The following is a 16,416-nucleotide window of genomic DNA, read 5'->3' on the forward strand; positions in this document are numbered from 1 at the left end:
TGGCCTGCTTGCCCTTGTTCCAGGACTGGTTAGTTTTCCAGGCCTGTCTGTAACGAGCAACAGTTCCTTCCTGTTTTGGAGCGGAGGAAGTTGATGCTGCTCCTGCCTTGAAATTTCGAAAGGCACGAAAATTAGACTGTTTGGCCTTTGATTTGGCCCTGTCCTGAGGAAGGGTATGACCCTTACCTCCAGTAATGTCAGCAATAATTTCTTTCAAGCCGGGCCCGAATAAGGTCTGCCCCTTGAAAGGAATATTAAGTAATTTAGATTTAGAAGTCACGTCAGCTGACCAGGATTTAAGCCATAGCGCTCTCCGCACCTGGATGGCGAATCCGGAGTTCTTAGCCGTTAGTTTAGTTAGATGTACAATGGCATCAGAAACAAATGCATTAGCTAGCTTAAGTGCTTTAAGCTTGTCCATAATTTCATCCAATGGAGCTGTGTGAATGGCCTCTTCTAGAGACTCAAACCAGAATGCCGCAGCAGCAGTGACAGGCGCAATGCATGCAAGGGGCTGCAAGATAAAACCTTGTTGAACAAACATTTTCTTAAGGTAACCTTCTAATTTTGTATCCATTGGATCCGAAAAAGCACAACTATCCTCCACCGGGATAGTGGTACGCTTAGCTAAAGTAGAAACTGCTCCCTCCACCTTAGGGACCGTCTACCATAAGTCCCGTGTAGTGGCGTCTATTGGAAACATTTTCCTAAATATAGGAGGTGGGGAAAAAGGCACACCGGGTCTATCCCACTCCTTGCTAATAATTTCTGTAAGCCTTTTAGGTATAGGAAAAACGTCAGTACACACCGGCACCACATAGTATCTATCCAGCCTACACAATTTCTCTGGAATTGCAACTGTGTTACAGTCATTCAGAGCAGCTAAAACCTCTCCTAGCAATACACGGAGGTTCTCAAGCTTGAATTTAAAATTAGAGATCTCTGAATCCGGTTTCCCTGGATCAGATCCGTCACCCACAGAATGAAGCTCTCCGTCCTCATGTTCTGCAAACTGTGACGCAGTATCGGACATGACTCTCACAGCACCAGCGCGCTCTGTCCTTATCCCAGAGCTATCGCGCTTGCCTCTTAATTCTGGCAATCTAGATAATACTTCTGTCAGGGTATTATTCATAATTGTAGCCATGTCCTGTAAAGTGATTGCTATGGGCGTCTCTGATGTACTTGGCGCCACATTAGCATGCGCCTCCTGAGCGGGAGGCGAAGGTACTGACACGTGAGGAGAGTTAGTTGGCATAACTTCCCCCTCGTTGTCTGGTGATAATTCTTTTACAGATAAAGACTGACCTTTATTATTTAAAGTGAAATCAATACATTTAGTACACATATTTCTATGGGGCTCCACACTGGCCTTCAAACATAATGAACAAACAGATTCATCTGTGTCAGACATGTTTAAACAGACTAGCAATGAGACTAGCAAGCTTGGAAAACACTTTAAAATAAGTTTACAAGCAATATAAAAAACGCTACTGCGCCTTTAAGAAGCACAAAACCTGTCTCAAGTTGAAATAACAGTGAACCAAATCAGTTATAGCAACCACATTTTCACAGTAACTGTATTAAGCTAGCAGAGCATTGCATCCACTTGCAAATGGATGATTAACCCCTTAATACCCAAAACGGATAATCAATAGAGAAAAAAACGTTTTTAACACAGTCAAACACACTGTCACAGGTCTGCTGTGACTGATTACCTCCCTCAAAATGACTTTTGAAGTCCCTTGAGCTCTCTAGAGACGTCCTGGAACATGCAGGAAGAAGCAGGAAGACTGAGTCTGAATTTTTACTGCGCAAAAAAGCGCTAAAATAGGCCCCTCCCACTCATTATTACAACAGTGGGAAGCCTCAGTTAACTGTTTCTATGCAGAAAATAAGTCAGCCATGTGGAAAAAAATTATGCCCCAATAAGTTTTATCACCAATGTACCTCAAAAACGATTAAACATGCCAGCAAACGTTTTAAACATCCTTTTTTTTTTAAAGAGGATGTAACTCTATTGATAAGCCTGATACCAGTCGCTTCTACTGCATTTAAGGCTTTACTACATTACTTCAGTATTAGCAGCATTTTCTGCTAAGATCATAGAAAACGCAGGCAGATTCTTCTTCCAAATACTGCCTGAGAAAAAACAGCACACTCCGGTGCCTTTTAAAAATAACAAACTTTTGATTGAAGAATTAATTAAGTATAAAACACCACACTCCTCTCACGACCTCCATCTATGTTGAGGGTTGCAAGAGAATGACTGGATATGACATGTGAGGGGAGGAGCTATATAGCAGCTCTGCTGTGGGTGATCCTCTTGCAACTTCCTGTTGGGAAGGGAATATATCCCACAAGTAATGGATGATCCGTGGACTGGATACACTTAACAAGAGAAAACAAGAAAGTCCTGAGTAACTATCTCTCAGGTTTTCAGGGTAAGGGCAGCATCAATATATGGGAGGCGCAGTGAGAATTATGTCCCAAAAGTTCCCATTGCTCTAAATCCACCACTGCTCTACTGAAGAGACTGATATGGACTACGACTACACCCTAGGACAAAGCAGCACAATCTTGTCCTACTTTAAAAATAATAAACTCTTGATTGAAGAATCTTTTCTAACACCTAATTTACAACCTCCTTGCATTTAACGTAGGCAAAGAGAATGACTGACTGGGGTGGGAGGGAAGGGAGGTGATATTTAACAGCTTTGCTGTGGTGCTCTTTGCCGCCTCCTGCAGGGCAGGAGTTGTATTCCCAATAGTAATTAAGATGATATGTGGACTCATTGTGTCATTAAAAAGAAACTCTTACCTCCAGTTACAGTAGAAACAATAGCATCTAGACCAGGCCCATATTAAAATTTCTTGAAAAGGAAGAGACAAAAGTCTAGACTAGGTCTGCTGACCATGATTTCAACCATAGTCCACTCTGCTAGTGCCATATTCTTGGCATTGATCTTAACATCAACGTCACAAATGAATGCATTAGTGGTCTTCAAGAGTCTTAATTGATTGACTAATTGCTTGCCTAAAAAGAAAATCTGCCTGCTGAAAAGTATTTCTATGAAAAGACTCTAGCTTTCTGTCAATAGGGTCAGTAAAGTCAAAATTAAACTTTCCTGATTCAGAAAGAGCATACAATTTAAAAAAAAAAAAAAAACTTTCCAATTTACTTTTATTACCAAATTGTGCTTAGCTCATCTGGTATCCTTTGTTAAATAGTAAAATAGAAAAGCTCAGTAGCGTGCACGTGTCCTTAGCCATCAGGCAAGTGTTTGCAAAATGTTTATAGCAATAATTATACATTGTTGCAAGTTCTACTGTCACAAAGTGTTTGTAGGCTTATATGGCAGCTGTGCTTACAACTATATATAATATTGCTATAAACATTGTTGCAAACACTGCTGTCAGATGGCTAGAGACACATGTATGCTCATGAGCTCTCCTATGGCTACCAAGGAACTAAGCAAAATTGATAATAGAAGTAAATTGAAAAATGGTTTAAAATGTCATGTTCTATTCAAATTCACATTTTTCATTTTGACTTTATTGTCCCTATAAGAGGAATAGAATCCTTAGCCAAAGTAGAAATAGCCACATCCACCTTTGGAATTGCTTCCCAAAGCTTAAAGGGACAGTCAAGGCCAAAAAAAACTTTTATTTTTCAAATAGGGCATGTAATTTTAAACAACTTTCCAATTTACTTTTATCAACAATTTTGCTTTGTTCTCTTGGTATTCTAGTTGAGAGCAAACCTAGGAAGGCTCATATGATCATTTCTAAGCACTTGAAGGCCGCCTCTAATCACATGCTTTTGTATTTGCTTTTCACAACAGGGGAGAGTAGTTCAGGTAAACCCTATAGATAGCATTGTGATCACGCCCGTGGGTTGTGGCAGACACTGCACTAATTGGCTAAAATGCAAGTCAATAGATAATAACTAAAAGTCATGTGATTAGGGGCGGTCAGGAGATGCTTAGATACAAGATAGTCACAGCAGTAAAAAGTATATTAATATAACAGTGTTGGTTATGCAAAACTGGGGAATGGGTAATAAAGGGATTATCTATCTTTTTAAACAACAAAAATTCTGGTGTTGACTGTCCCTTTAATGTTAAAAGCAGGCACTGGAAACATCTGTTTAAATCTTAAAGAAGGATAAAAGGGATACCGTTCTGTATCTTAATCAAAAACAGACTCCTGGTCATCAGAAAATATTACTCCTTTAGAGGACAAATCAGATGAACCAGGGTCTGAAACATGTAGCTTAAAAGACTTAGATCTATTTAATTCAGATAAGTTGAAGGAAAATCAGAAACTGACCTTTTATGCTTACTTGAAGGAGGGCATAGCCGCCGATATTTCGGACACAGTAGAGAGAATAAAATCTATAAATCCTAGAGCGAAACATGAACTCCCCTAAAGAGAGCAAACAGAAGGAGGACAGATACCTTTAGAAGGAAGAGCAGCATTACTGTGATTAGAAATGATTTGCAAAGCTGAACAGGGGGCATAATACCAACAAGCTTGCAACACACTTAAGTACTCTGAGTTTTGGGAATCTTTGCCTCCTCCTAGTGGCCAGGAGTTAAATCCCAAGAATAATGGCTTGTGCACTCTCACTATCATGAAATAAATGAATTTGCCTAGTAACCATAAATTTTGTTTCACTTGAACAAATTAGGATTCTTCTGATTACCTGTATGCTGGGTTTATAGGCATAGGTGCTGCATACAAGCACTAGTTTTTAAGGATGCACCGAAATTGCGGCTGCAGAAACGTTTCAGCCGAAAATGCATTATCAGTTATTTTCGGTAAAATTATTGTGTAGCATATTACAAATTTGATGCCAGCCTAGAGCTGCTGTTTGAGCTCATTACTTGACTTACTGTTCTGCATATAATAATAGTTTTCTAGGACTATACTTTATTTGGATAATTGGTATAAAAAACTGTTATATCTGGTTCTGTTACAAAGAACTACATACAGAATAATACACTATATTATTATTGAATATTGTTTTAAGTAGGGATGCAGAAACATTTTGGCCGAAAAAGTCAGGGTTTTTTTGTTTCGTTTTTTTTTTCTTTTTTTTATTTCTTGGTAAAATTAATTTGTAGCATTTTATTGTTTTAAGATATTTTTTGTCTATTTTTTGTGTGTTACTTTCAATAAAAGTGTGTTTATTTTATTTACTTGCCGTTTTTCAATCCAGATACATTCATTAAATAATCTAATTATGCACACAAAAAAAAATGTTTTTTGTTTGTTTTCTTTTAAATAATTTGAAAAAAAAAATACATTTTCAGTTTCGTTTTTTGGCCAAGTTAATCCTGGATTCTCGGGTTCGGTTTCAGTCCAAAATTTAAATTTTGGTGCATCACTACTAGTTTAATTTAAACTGCAGCACCGGTACTTTATGCCTACCAATTGAGTGGATTGGTATTTCCTCCGCATAAGTACTACTGGTACACGAACAGGCAGTTCTGTTTAATATATTTGCACATAAATCTTCTGAGTGAGTTTTTAGACACTTTCCTCATTCTCCTCTTATTAGGCACTACCCTGCTTGCATTCCCTTACACTGTGATAGAATCAGATACAAAAACATACTAACAATGGGGTTGGCGAGAGAGGCTGAATACTTGTATGTCCATGGGAGAGTAGAGGTCACTGAGTATTTCTCGCCTTTTTTCTCCAGTATGCTTGTTGCAGGCGTGGATAGAGCGTGTCTGCCAGTCTGTCCAGAACAGCGTCTCTCCTGCCAGTGTCAGAGCAAAGGGATGTGTGAGGGTTCCTTCTACAACTTTCTGCCTGCATGACAAAATACAGAAACAATTACCATCCGTACTACCTCTGACAATGACCAAACATAAGTTTATTAAACATATAAAAATACAACAAAATACAGAAACAATTACCATCCGTACTACCTGACAATGACCAAACATAACAAGTTTACTAAACATATAAAAATACAACAAAACACAGAAACAATTACCATCCTTACTACCTCTGACAATGATCAAACATAACAAGTTTATTAAACATATAAAAATACAACAAAACACAGAAACAATTACCATCCTTATTACCTCTGACAATGATCAAACATAACAAGTTTATTAAACATATAAAAATACAACAAAACACAGAAACAATTACCATCCTTATTACCTCTGACACTGACCAAACATAACAAGTTTATTAAACATATAAAAATACAACAAAATACAGAAACAATTACCATCCTTACTACCTCTGACAATGAACAAACATAACAAGTTTATTAAACATATACAAATACAACAAAACACAGAAACAATTACCATCCTTACTACCTCTGACAATGATCAAACATAACAAGTTTATTAAACATATAAAAAACAAAATACAGAAACAATTACCATCCTTACTACCTCTGACAATGACCAAACATAACAAGTTTATTAAACATATAAAAATACTATAATAAAGAAACAATTACCATCCTTACTACCTGACAATGATCAAACATAACAAGTTTATTAAACATATAAAAATACAACAAAACACAGAAACAATTACCATCCTTACTACCTCTGACAATGACCAAACATAACAAGTTTATTAAACATATACAAATACAACAAAATACAGAAACAATTACCATCCTTACTACCTCTGACAATGAACAAACATAACAAGTTTATTAAACATATAAAAATACAACAAAACACAGAAACAATTACCATCCTTACTACCTCTGACAATGACCAAACATAACAAGTTTATTAAACATATACAAATACAACAAAATACAGAAACAATTACCATCCTTACTACATCTGACAATGACCAAACATAACAAGTTTATTAAACATATACAAATACAACAAAATACAGAAACAATTACCATCCTTACTACCTCTGACACTGACCAAACATAACAAGTTTATTAAACATATAAAATACAACAAAATACAGAAACAATTACCATCCTTACTACCTGACAATGACCAAACATAACAAGTTTATTAAACATATAAAATACAACAAAATACAGAAACAATTACCATCCTTACTACCTGACAATGACCAAACATAACAAGTTTATTAAACATATACAAATACAACAAAACACAGAAACAATTACCATCCTTACTACCTCTGACAATGATCAAACATAACAAGTTTATTAAACATATAAAAATACAACAAAATACAGAAACAATTACCATCCTTACTACCTCTGACACTGACCAAACATAACAAGTTTATTAAACATATACAAATACAACAAAATACAGAAACAATTAACATCCTTACTACCTGACAATGACCAAACATAACAAGTTTATTAAACATATACAAATACAACAGACTACAGAAACAATTACCATCCTTACTACCTCTGACAATGATCAAACATAACAAGTTTATTAAACATATACAAATACAACAAAACACAGAAACAATTACCAATCCTTACTACCTCTGACACTGACCAAACATAACAAGTTTATTAAACATATAAAAATACTATAATAAAGAAACAATTACCATCCTTACTACCTCTGACACTGACCAAACATAACAAGTTTATTAAACATATAAAAATACAACAGAATACAGAAACAATTACCATCCTTACTACCTCTGACAATGACCAAACATAACAAGTTTATTAAACATATAAAAATACTATAATAAAGAAACAATTACCATCCTTACTACCTCTGACACTGACCAAACATAACAAGTTTATTAAACATATAAAATACAACAAAATACAGAAACAATTACCATCCTTACTACCTCTGACACTGAACATAACAAGTTTATTAAACATATAAAAATACAACAAAATACAGAAACAATTACCATCCTTACTACCTCTGACACTGACCAAACATAACAAGTTTATTAAACATATAAAAATACAACAAAATACAGAAACAATTACCATCCTTACTACCTCTGACACTGACCAAACATAACAAGTTTATTAAACATATAAAAATACAACAAAACACAGAAACAATTGCCATCCTTACTACCTCTGACACTGACCAAACATAACAAGTTTATTAAACATATAAAAATACTATAATAAAGAAACAATTACCATCCTTACTACCTCTGACAATGACCAAACATAACAAGTTTATTAAACATATAAAAATACAACAAAATACAGAAACAATTACCAATCCTTACTACCTCTGACAATGACCAAACATAACAAGTTTATTAAACATATAAAAATACAACAAAATACAGAAACAATTACCATCCTTATTACCTCTGACACTGACCAAACATAACAAGTTTATTAAACATATAAAATACAACAAAATACAGAAACAATTACCATCCTTACTACCTCTGACAATGAACAAACATAACAAGTTTATTAAACATATACAAATACAACAAAACACAGAAACAATTACCAATCCTTACTACCTCTGACACTGACCAAACATAACAAGTTTATTAAACATATAAAAATACTATAATAAAGAAACAATTACCATCCTTACTACCTCTGACAATGACCAAACATAACAAGTTTATTAAACATATAAAAACATAATTTATGTAAGAACTTACCTGATAAATTCATTTCTTTCATATTAGCAAGAGTCCATGAGCTAGTGACGTATGGGATATACATTCCTACCAGGAGGGGCAAAGTTTCCCAAACCTCAAAATGCCTATAAATACACCCCTCACCACACCCACAATCCCCAAGGCAGAACATACAGTGATCTGAGATGTCATCGCAGAAAATGCAGCATGTCTGCAGAAAGAACAGGACACATGCAGGAACTGTTAGTGCTTGAACTTTGTAGTGCTGCTCCACATTAGACCGTTCTCTTCAAACAGAGCTGTGCTCTGGTTGCAGTGTGTAAGTTTTCCTTAACACAGTGCATCCAGAGCAAAGTGCTCTTTGAAGTGATCAGTCAAAAAATGCAGTAGCGCTGCAAAGCAGCAGCACATTGCTTGTTGACTAGCTCTGAGATTTTTTCAAACCCGTCCCCTAGCCTTTCCCAGTCTGCAAACCTGTTTATTCTGAATGTAAGACGTTAGTATGAGCATTGCATCTTTTTTATCACTACATTTATATGTTAGACCAAGAGAAAAGGAAACAGATTTATTCAAGAGACATTTAAAAAAAAAATGTTGTATGCAGCTAATTTGCAATGCAATTATATTATAAAACATTAAAATTGCTTTATTCTTCAGTTAAAGGGCCACTGTAAGTAAATATTTTCTATGCCTGTTACTAACTACCTACCCCAAATACGCTTTTTATCAATAGCATTTCATTAACATATCTCTACCGTATATCAGAAATCTTGTCTGCAAATTTAATTGTTTTCCAAACCCACTCCGTGGGTATCCTTTGCTCTGTACCAATCCGTTTACAATACCTAGGTTTCAAAATGGCGCTTTAAACACAAAGTTATTGGTTTAAGTATTTTGAACACTCAGTGCTGAAAATAGTGGGCAGGATAACGTGACATCATTGGCGAATAAAAGATATAACTTTTAGAACGTTATGAAACTTCGTTTTGGAGAAAATATAGGTCAGTAGGTTTTAATTAATGTTTATTAACTTTAATATGTTAGTTGTTTAGCTTAAAAATTATAACAGAAAGTAATCCTTTAACCAACACATTGCAGTTGAACTGGTGCATTAGTGTAACTGTCTAATTTAAAATTTTATTTTATTTTAAAATGACCTGCAGAAAAATTTTCACTAAAAAAATCTCATCGCAGAAAGTGAAGAAATGTTCTGCCTCTGGGCCCACAATTCAGTTTAACGAATAGCCAAGAAGTGGGGTGATAAAAAAGTGCGAAAGCATATAAAATAAGGAATTGGAATAATTGTGCTTTATACAAATCATAACCACCACAAAAAAAGGGCGGGCCTCATGGACTCTTGCTAATATGAAAGAAATGAATTTATCAGGTAAGTTCTTACATAAATTATGTTTTCTTTCATGTAATTAGCAAGAGTCCATGAGCTAGTGACGTATGGGATAATGACTACCCAAGATGTGGATCTTTCCACACAAGAGTCACTAGAGAGGGAGGGATAAAATAAAGACAGCCAATTCCTGCTGAAAATAATCCACACCCAAAATAAAGTTTAACGAAAAACATAAGCAGAAGATTCAAACTGAAACCGCTGCCTGAAGTACTTTTCTACCAAAAACTGCTTCAGAAGAAGAAAATACATCAAAATGGTAGAATTTAGTAAAAGTATGCAAAGAGGACCAAGTTGCTGCTTTGCAGATCTGGTCAACCGAAGCTTCATTCCTAAACGCCCAGGAAGTAGAAACTGACCTAGTAGAATGAGCTGTAATCCTATGAGGCGGAGTTTTACCCGACTCAACATAGGCAAGATGAATTAAAGATTTCAACCAAGATGCCAAAGAAATGGCAGAAGCTTTCTGGCCTTTTCTAGAACCGGAAAAGATAACAAATAGACTAGAAGTCTTACGGAAAGATTTCGTAGCTTCAACATAATATTTCAAAGCTCTAACAACATCCAAAGAATGCAACGATTTCTCCTTAGAATTCTTAGGATTAGGACATAATGAAGGAACCACAATTTCCCTACTAATGTTGTTGGAATTCACAACTTTAGGTAAAAATTCAAAAGAAGTTCGCAACACCGCCTTATCCTGATGAAAAATCAGAAAAGGAGACTCACAAGAAAGAGCAGATAATTCAGAAACTCTTCTGGCAGAAGAGATGGCCAAAAGGAACAAAACTTTCCAAGAAAGTAATTTAATGTCCAATGAATGCATAGGTTCAAACGGAGAAGCTTGAAGAGCTCCCAGAACCAAATTCAAACTCCAAGGAGGAGAAATTGACTTAATGACAGGTTTTATACGTACCAAAGCTTGTACAAAACAATGAATATCAGGAAGAATAGCAATCTTTCTATGAAAAAGAACTGAAAGAGCAGAGATTTGTCCTTTCAAAGAACTTGCGGACAAACCCTTATCTAAACCATCCTGAAGAAACTGTAAAATTCTCGGTATTCTAAAAGAATGCCAAGAAAAATGATGAGAAAGACACCAAGAAATATAAGTCTTCCAGACTCTATAATATATCTCTCGAGATACAGATTTACGAGCCTGTAACATAGTATTAATGACAGAGTCAGAGAAACCTCTTTGACCAAGAATCAAGCGTTCAATCTCCATACCTTTAAATTTAAGGATTTCAGATCCTGATGGAAAAAGGGACCTTGTGACAGAAGGTCTGGTCTTAACGGAAGAGTCCACGGTTGGCAAGAGGCCATCCGGACAAGATCCGCATACCAAAACCTGTGAGGCCATGCCGGAGCTACCAGCAGAACAAATGAGCATTCCTTCAGAATCTTGGAGATTACTCTTGGAAGAAGAACTAGAGGCGGAAAGATATAGGCAGGATGATACTTCCAAGGAAGTGATAATGCATCTACTGCCTCCGCCTGAGGATCCCGGGATCTGGACAGATACCTGGGAAGTTTCTTGTTTAGATGGGACGCCATCAGATCTATTTCTGGAAGTTCCCACATTTGAACAATCTGAAGAAATACCTCTGGGTGAAGAGACCATTCGCCCGGATGCAAAGTTTGGCGACTGAGATAATCCGCTTCCCAATTGTCTATACCTGGGATATGAACCGCAGAGATTAGACAGGAGCTGGATTCCGCCCAAACCAAAATTCGAGATACTTCTTTCATAGCCAGAGGACTGTGAGTCCCTCCTTGATGATTGATGTATGCCACAGTTGTGACATTGTCTGTCTGAAAACAAATGAACGATTCTCTCTTCAGAAGAGGCCAAAACTGAAGAGCTCTGAAAATTGCACGGAGTTCCAAAATATTGATCGGAAATCTCACCTCCTGAGATTCCCAAACTCCTTGTGCTGTCAGAGATCCCCACACAGCTCCCCAACCCGAGAGACTTGCATCTGTTGAAATTACAGTCCAGGTCGGAAGCACAAAAGAAGCCCCCTGAATTAAACGATGGTGATCTGTCCACCATGTTAGAGAGTGTCGAACAATCGGTTTTAAAGATATTGTTTGAGATATCTTCGTGTAATCCTTGCACCATTGCTTCAGCATACAGAGCTGAAGAGGTCGCATGTGAAAACGAGCAAAGGGGATCGCGTCCGATGCAGCAGTCATAAGACCTAGAATTTCCATGCATAAGGCTACCGAAGGGAATGATTGTGACTGAAGGTTTCGACAAGCTGCAATCAATTTTAGACGTCTCTTGTCTGTTAAAGACAGAGTCATGGACACTGAATCCATCTGGAAACCCAGAAAGGTTACCCTTGTCTGAGGAATCAAAGAACTTTTTGGTAAATTAATCCTCCAACCATGATCTTGAAGAAACAACACAAGTCGATTCGTATGAGATTCTGCTAAATGTAAAGACTGAGCAAGTACCAAGATATCGTCCAAATAAGGAAATACCACAATACCCTGTTCTCTGATTACAGACAGAAGGGCACCGAGAACCTTTGTAAAAATTCTTGGAGCTGTAGCTAGGCCAAATGGCAGAGCCACAAACTGGTAATGCTTGTCCAGAAAAGAGAATCTCAGGAACTGATAATGATCTGGATGAATTGGAATATGCAGATATGCATCCTGTAAATCTATTGTGGACATATAATTCCCTTGCTGAACAAAAGGCAAGATAGTCCTTACAGTTACCATTTTGAACGTTGGTATTCGTACATAACGATTCAATATTTTTAGATCCAGAACTGGTCTGAAGGAGTTCTCCTTCTTTGGTACAATGAAGAGATTTGAATAAAACCCCATCCCCTGTTCCAGAACTGGAACTGGCATAATTACTCCAGTCAACTCTAGATCTGAAACACATTTCAGAAATGCTTGAGCTTTTACTGGATTTACTGGGACACGGGAAAGAAAAAATCTCTTTGCAGGAGGTCTCATCTTGAAACCAATCCTGTACCCTTCCGAAACAATGTTCTGAATCCAAAGATTGTGAACAGAATTGATCCAAATTTCTTTGAAAAAACGTAACCTGCCCCCTACCAGCTGAGCTGGAATGAGGGCCGCACCTTCATGTGGACTTAGAAGCAGGCTTTGCCTTTCTAGCTGGCTTGGATTTATTCCAGACTGGAGATGGTTTCCAAACTGAAAAAGCTCCTGAGGATGAAGGATCAGGCTTTTGTTCTTTGTTGAAACGAAAGGAACGAAAACGATTATTAGCCCTACTTTTACCTTTAGATTTTTTATCCTGTGGTAAAAAAGTTCCTTTCCCACCAGTAACAGTTGAAATGATGGAATCCAACTGAGAACCAAATAATTTGTTACCCTGGAAAGAAATAGAAAGTAAAGTTGATTTAGAAGCCATATCAGCATTCCAAGTTTTAAGCCATAAAGCTCTTCTAGCTAAAATAGCTAGAGACATAAACCTGACATCAACTCTGATAATATCAAAAATGGCATCACAGATAAAATTATTAGCATGCTGAAGAAGAATAATAATATCATGAGAATCATGATGTGTTACTTGTTGCGCTAAAGTTTCCAACCAAAAAGTTGAAGCTGCAGCAACATCAGCCAAAGATATAGCAGGTCTAAGAAGATTACCTGAACACAGATAAGCTTTTCTTAGAAAGGACTCAATTTTCCTATCTAGAGGATCCTTAAACGAAGTACCATCTGACGTAGGAATAGTAGTACGTTTAGCAAGGGTAGAAATAGCCCCATCAACTTTAGGGATTTTGTCCCAAAATTCCAATCTGTCAGACGGCACAGGATATAAATGCTTAAAACGTTTAGAAGGAGTAAATGAATTACCCAATTTATCCCATTCTTTGGAAATTACTGCAGAAATAGCATTAGGAACAGGAAAAACTTCTGGAATAACCACAGGAGCTTTAAATACCTTATCCAAACGTTTAGAATTAGTATCAGGAGGACCAGAATCCTCTATATCTAAAGCAATTAGTACTTCTTTAAGTAAAGAACGAATAAATTCCATTTTAAATAAATATGAAGATTTATCAGCATCAACCTCAGAGACAGAATCCTCTGAACCAGAGGAGTCATCAGAATCAGAATGATGATGTTCATTTAAAAATTCATCTGTAGGGAGAGAAGTTTTAAAAGATTTTTTACGTTTACTAGAAGGAGAAATAACAGACATAGCCTTCTTTATGGATTCAGAAACAAAATCTCTTATATTATCAGGAACATTCTGCACCTTAGATGTTGAAGGAACTGCAACAGGCAATGGTACTTTACTAAAGGAAATATTATCTGCTTTAACAAGTTTGTCATGACAATCAATACAAACAACAGCTGGAGAAATGGCTACCAAAAGTTTACAGCAGATGCACTTAGCTTTGGTAGATTCAGCACTTGACAGCGATTTTCCTGTAGTATCTTCTGACTCAGATGCAACGTGAGACATCTTGCAATATGTAAGAGAAAAAACAACATATATATAAAGCAAAATTGATCAAATTGAAAATAAGGAAAGTTGAACATTCTGAGTCAAGGCAAATAAATGTTTGAATACATATATTTAGAACTTTATAAACAAAGTGCCCAACCATAGCTTGGAGTGTCACAGAAAATAAGACTTACTTACCCCAGGACACTCATCTACATATAGCAGATAGCCAAACCAGTACTGAAACGAGAATCAGCAGAGGTAATGGTATATATAAGAGTATATCGTCGATCTGAAAAGGGAGGTAAGAGATGAATCTCTACGACCGATAACAGAGAACCTATGAAATAGACCCCCTAGAAGGAGATCACTGCATTCAAATAGGCAATACTCTTCTCACATCCATCTGACATTCACTGCACGCTGAAAGGAAAACCGGGCTCCAACTTGCTGCGGAGCGCATATCAACGTAGAATCTAGCACAAACTTACTTCACCACCTCCATCGGAGGCAAAGTTTGTAAAACTGAATTGTGGGTGTGGTGAGGGGTGTATTTATAGGCATTTTGAGGTTTGGGAAACTTTGCCCCTCCTGGTAGGAATGTATATCCCATACGTCACTAGCTCATGGACTCTTGCTAATTACATGAAAGAAAATACAACAAAATACAGGAACAATTACCATCCTTACTACCTCTGACAATGACCAAACATAACAAGTTTATTAAACATATAAAAATACAACAAAATACAGAAACAGTTACCATCCTTACTACCTCTGACAATGATCAAACATAACAAGTTTATTAAACATATAAAATACAACAGAATACAGAAACAATTACCATCCTTACTACCTCTGACAATGACCAAATATAACAAGTTTATTAAACATATAAAATACAACAGAATACAGAAACAATTACCATCCTTACTACCTCTGACAATGATCAAACATAACAAGTTTATTAAACATATAAAAATACAACAAAATACAGAAACAATTACCATCCTTACTACCTCTGACAATGATCAAACATAACAAGTTTATTAAACATATAAAAATACAACAAAATACAGAAACAATTACCATCCTTACTACCTCTGACAATGACCAACCATAACAAGTTTATTAAACATATAAAAATACAACAAAATACAGAAACAATTACCATCCTTACTACCTCTGACAATGACCAAACATAACAAGTTTATTAAACATATAAAAATACAACAAAATACAGAAACAATTACCATCCTTACTACCTCTGACAATGATCAAACATAACAAGTTTATTAAATATATAAAAAACAAACTACAGAAACAATTACCATCCGTACTACCTCTGACAATGATCAAACATAAGTTTATTAAACATATAAAAATACAACAAAATACAGAAACAATTACCATCCTTACTACCTCTGACAATGATCAAACATAACAAGTTTATTAAACATATACAAATACAACAAACTACAGAAACAATTACCATCCTTACTACCTCTGACAATGATCAAACATAAGTTTATTAAACATATAAAAATACAACAAAATACAGAAACAATTACCATCCTTACTACCTCTGACAATGATCAAACATAAGTTTATTAAACATATAAAAAACAACAAAATACAGAAACAATTACCATCCTTACTACCTCTGACAATGACCAAACATAACAAGTTTATTAAACATATAAAATACAACAAAATACAGAAACAATTACCATCCTTACTACCTCTGACAATGATCAAACATAACACGTTTATTAAACATATAAAAATACTATATTAAAGAAACAATTACCATCCTTACTACCTCTGACAATGACCAAACATAACAAGTTTATTAAACATATAAAAATACAACAAAATACAGAAACAATTGCCATCCTTACTACCTCTGACAATGACCAAACATAACAAGTTTATTAAACATATAAAAATACAACAAAATACAGAAACAATTACCACCCTT

At 35.8% G+C, this 16,416-nt stretch overlaps 1 protein-coding gene across 1 annotated transcript in view; it reads right to left on the reverse strand.

Annotated features, from left to right (window-relative positions):
• Positions 1–16,416, reverse strand: part of LOC128635700 (low-density lipoprotein receptor-related protein 5) — a 1,026,620-nt gene that overhangs the window by 778,815 nt on the left and 231,389 nt on the right. Inside the window, exon 3 of the mRNA XM_053688826.1 lies at positions 5,627–5,823. Within this exon, the coding sequence (XP_053544801.1) occupies positions 5,627–5,823 (197 nt within the window). The remainder of the gene's footprint in view (positions 1–5,626; positions 5,824–16,416) is intronic.

The sequence above is a fragment of the Bombina bombina genome, chromosome 7 (assembly GCF_027579735.1).
Source record: "Bombina bombina isolate aBomBom1 chromosome 7, aBomBom1.pri, whole genome shotgun sequence".
Lineage (NCBI taxonomy): Eukaryota > Metazoa > Chordata > Amphibia > Anura > Bombinatoridae > Bombina > Bombina bombina.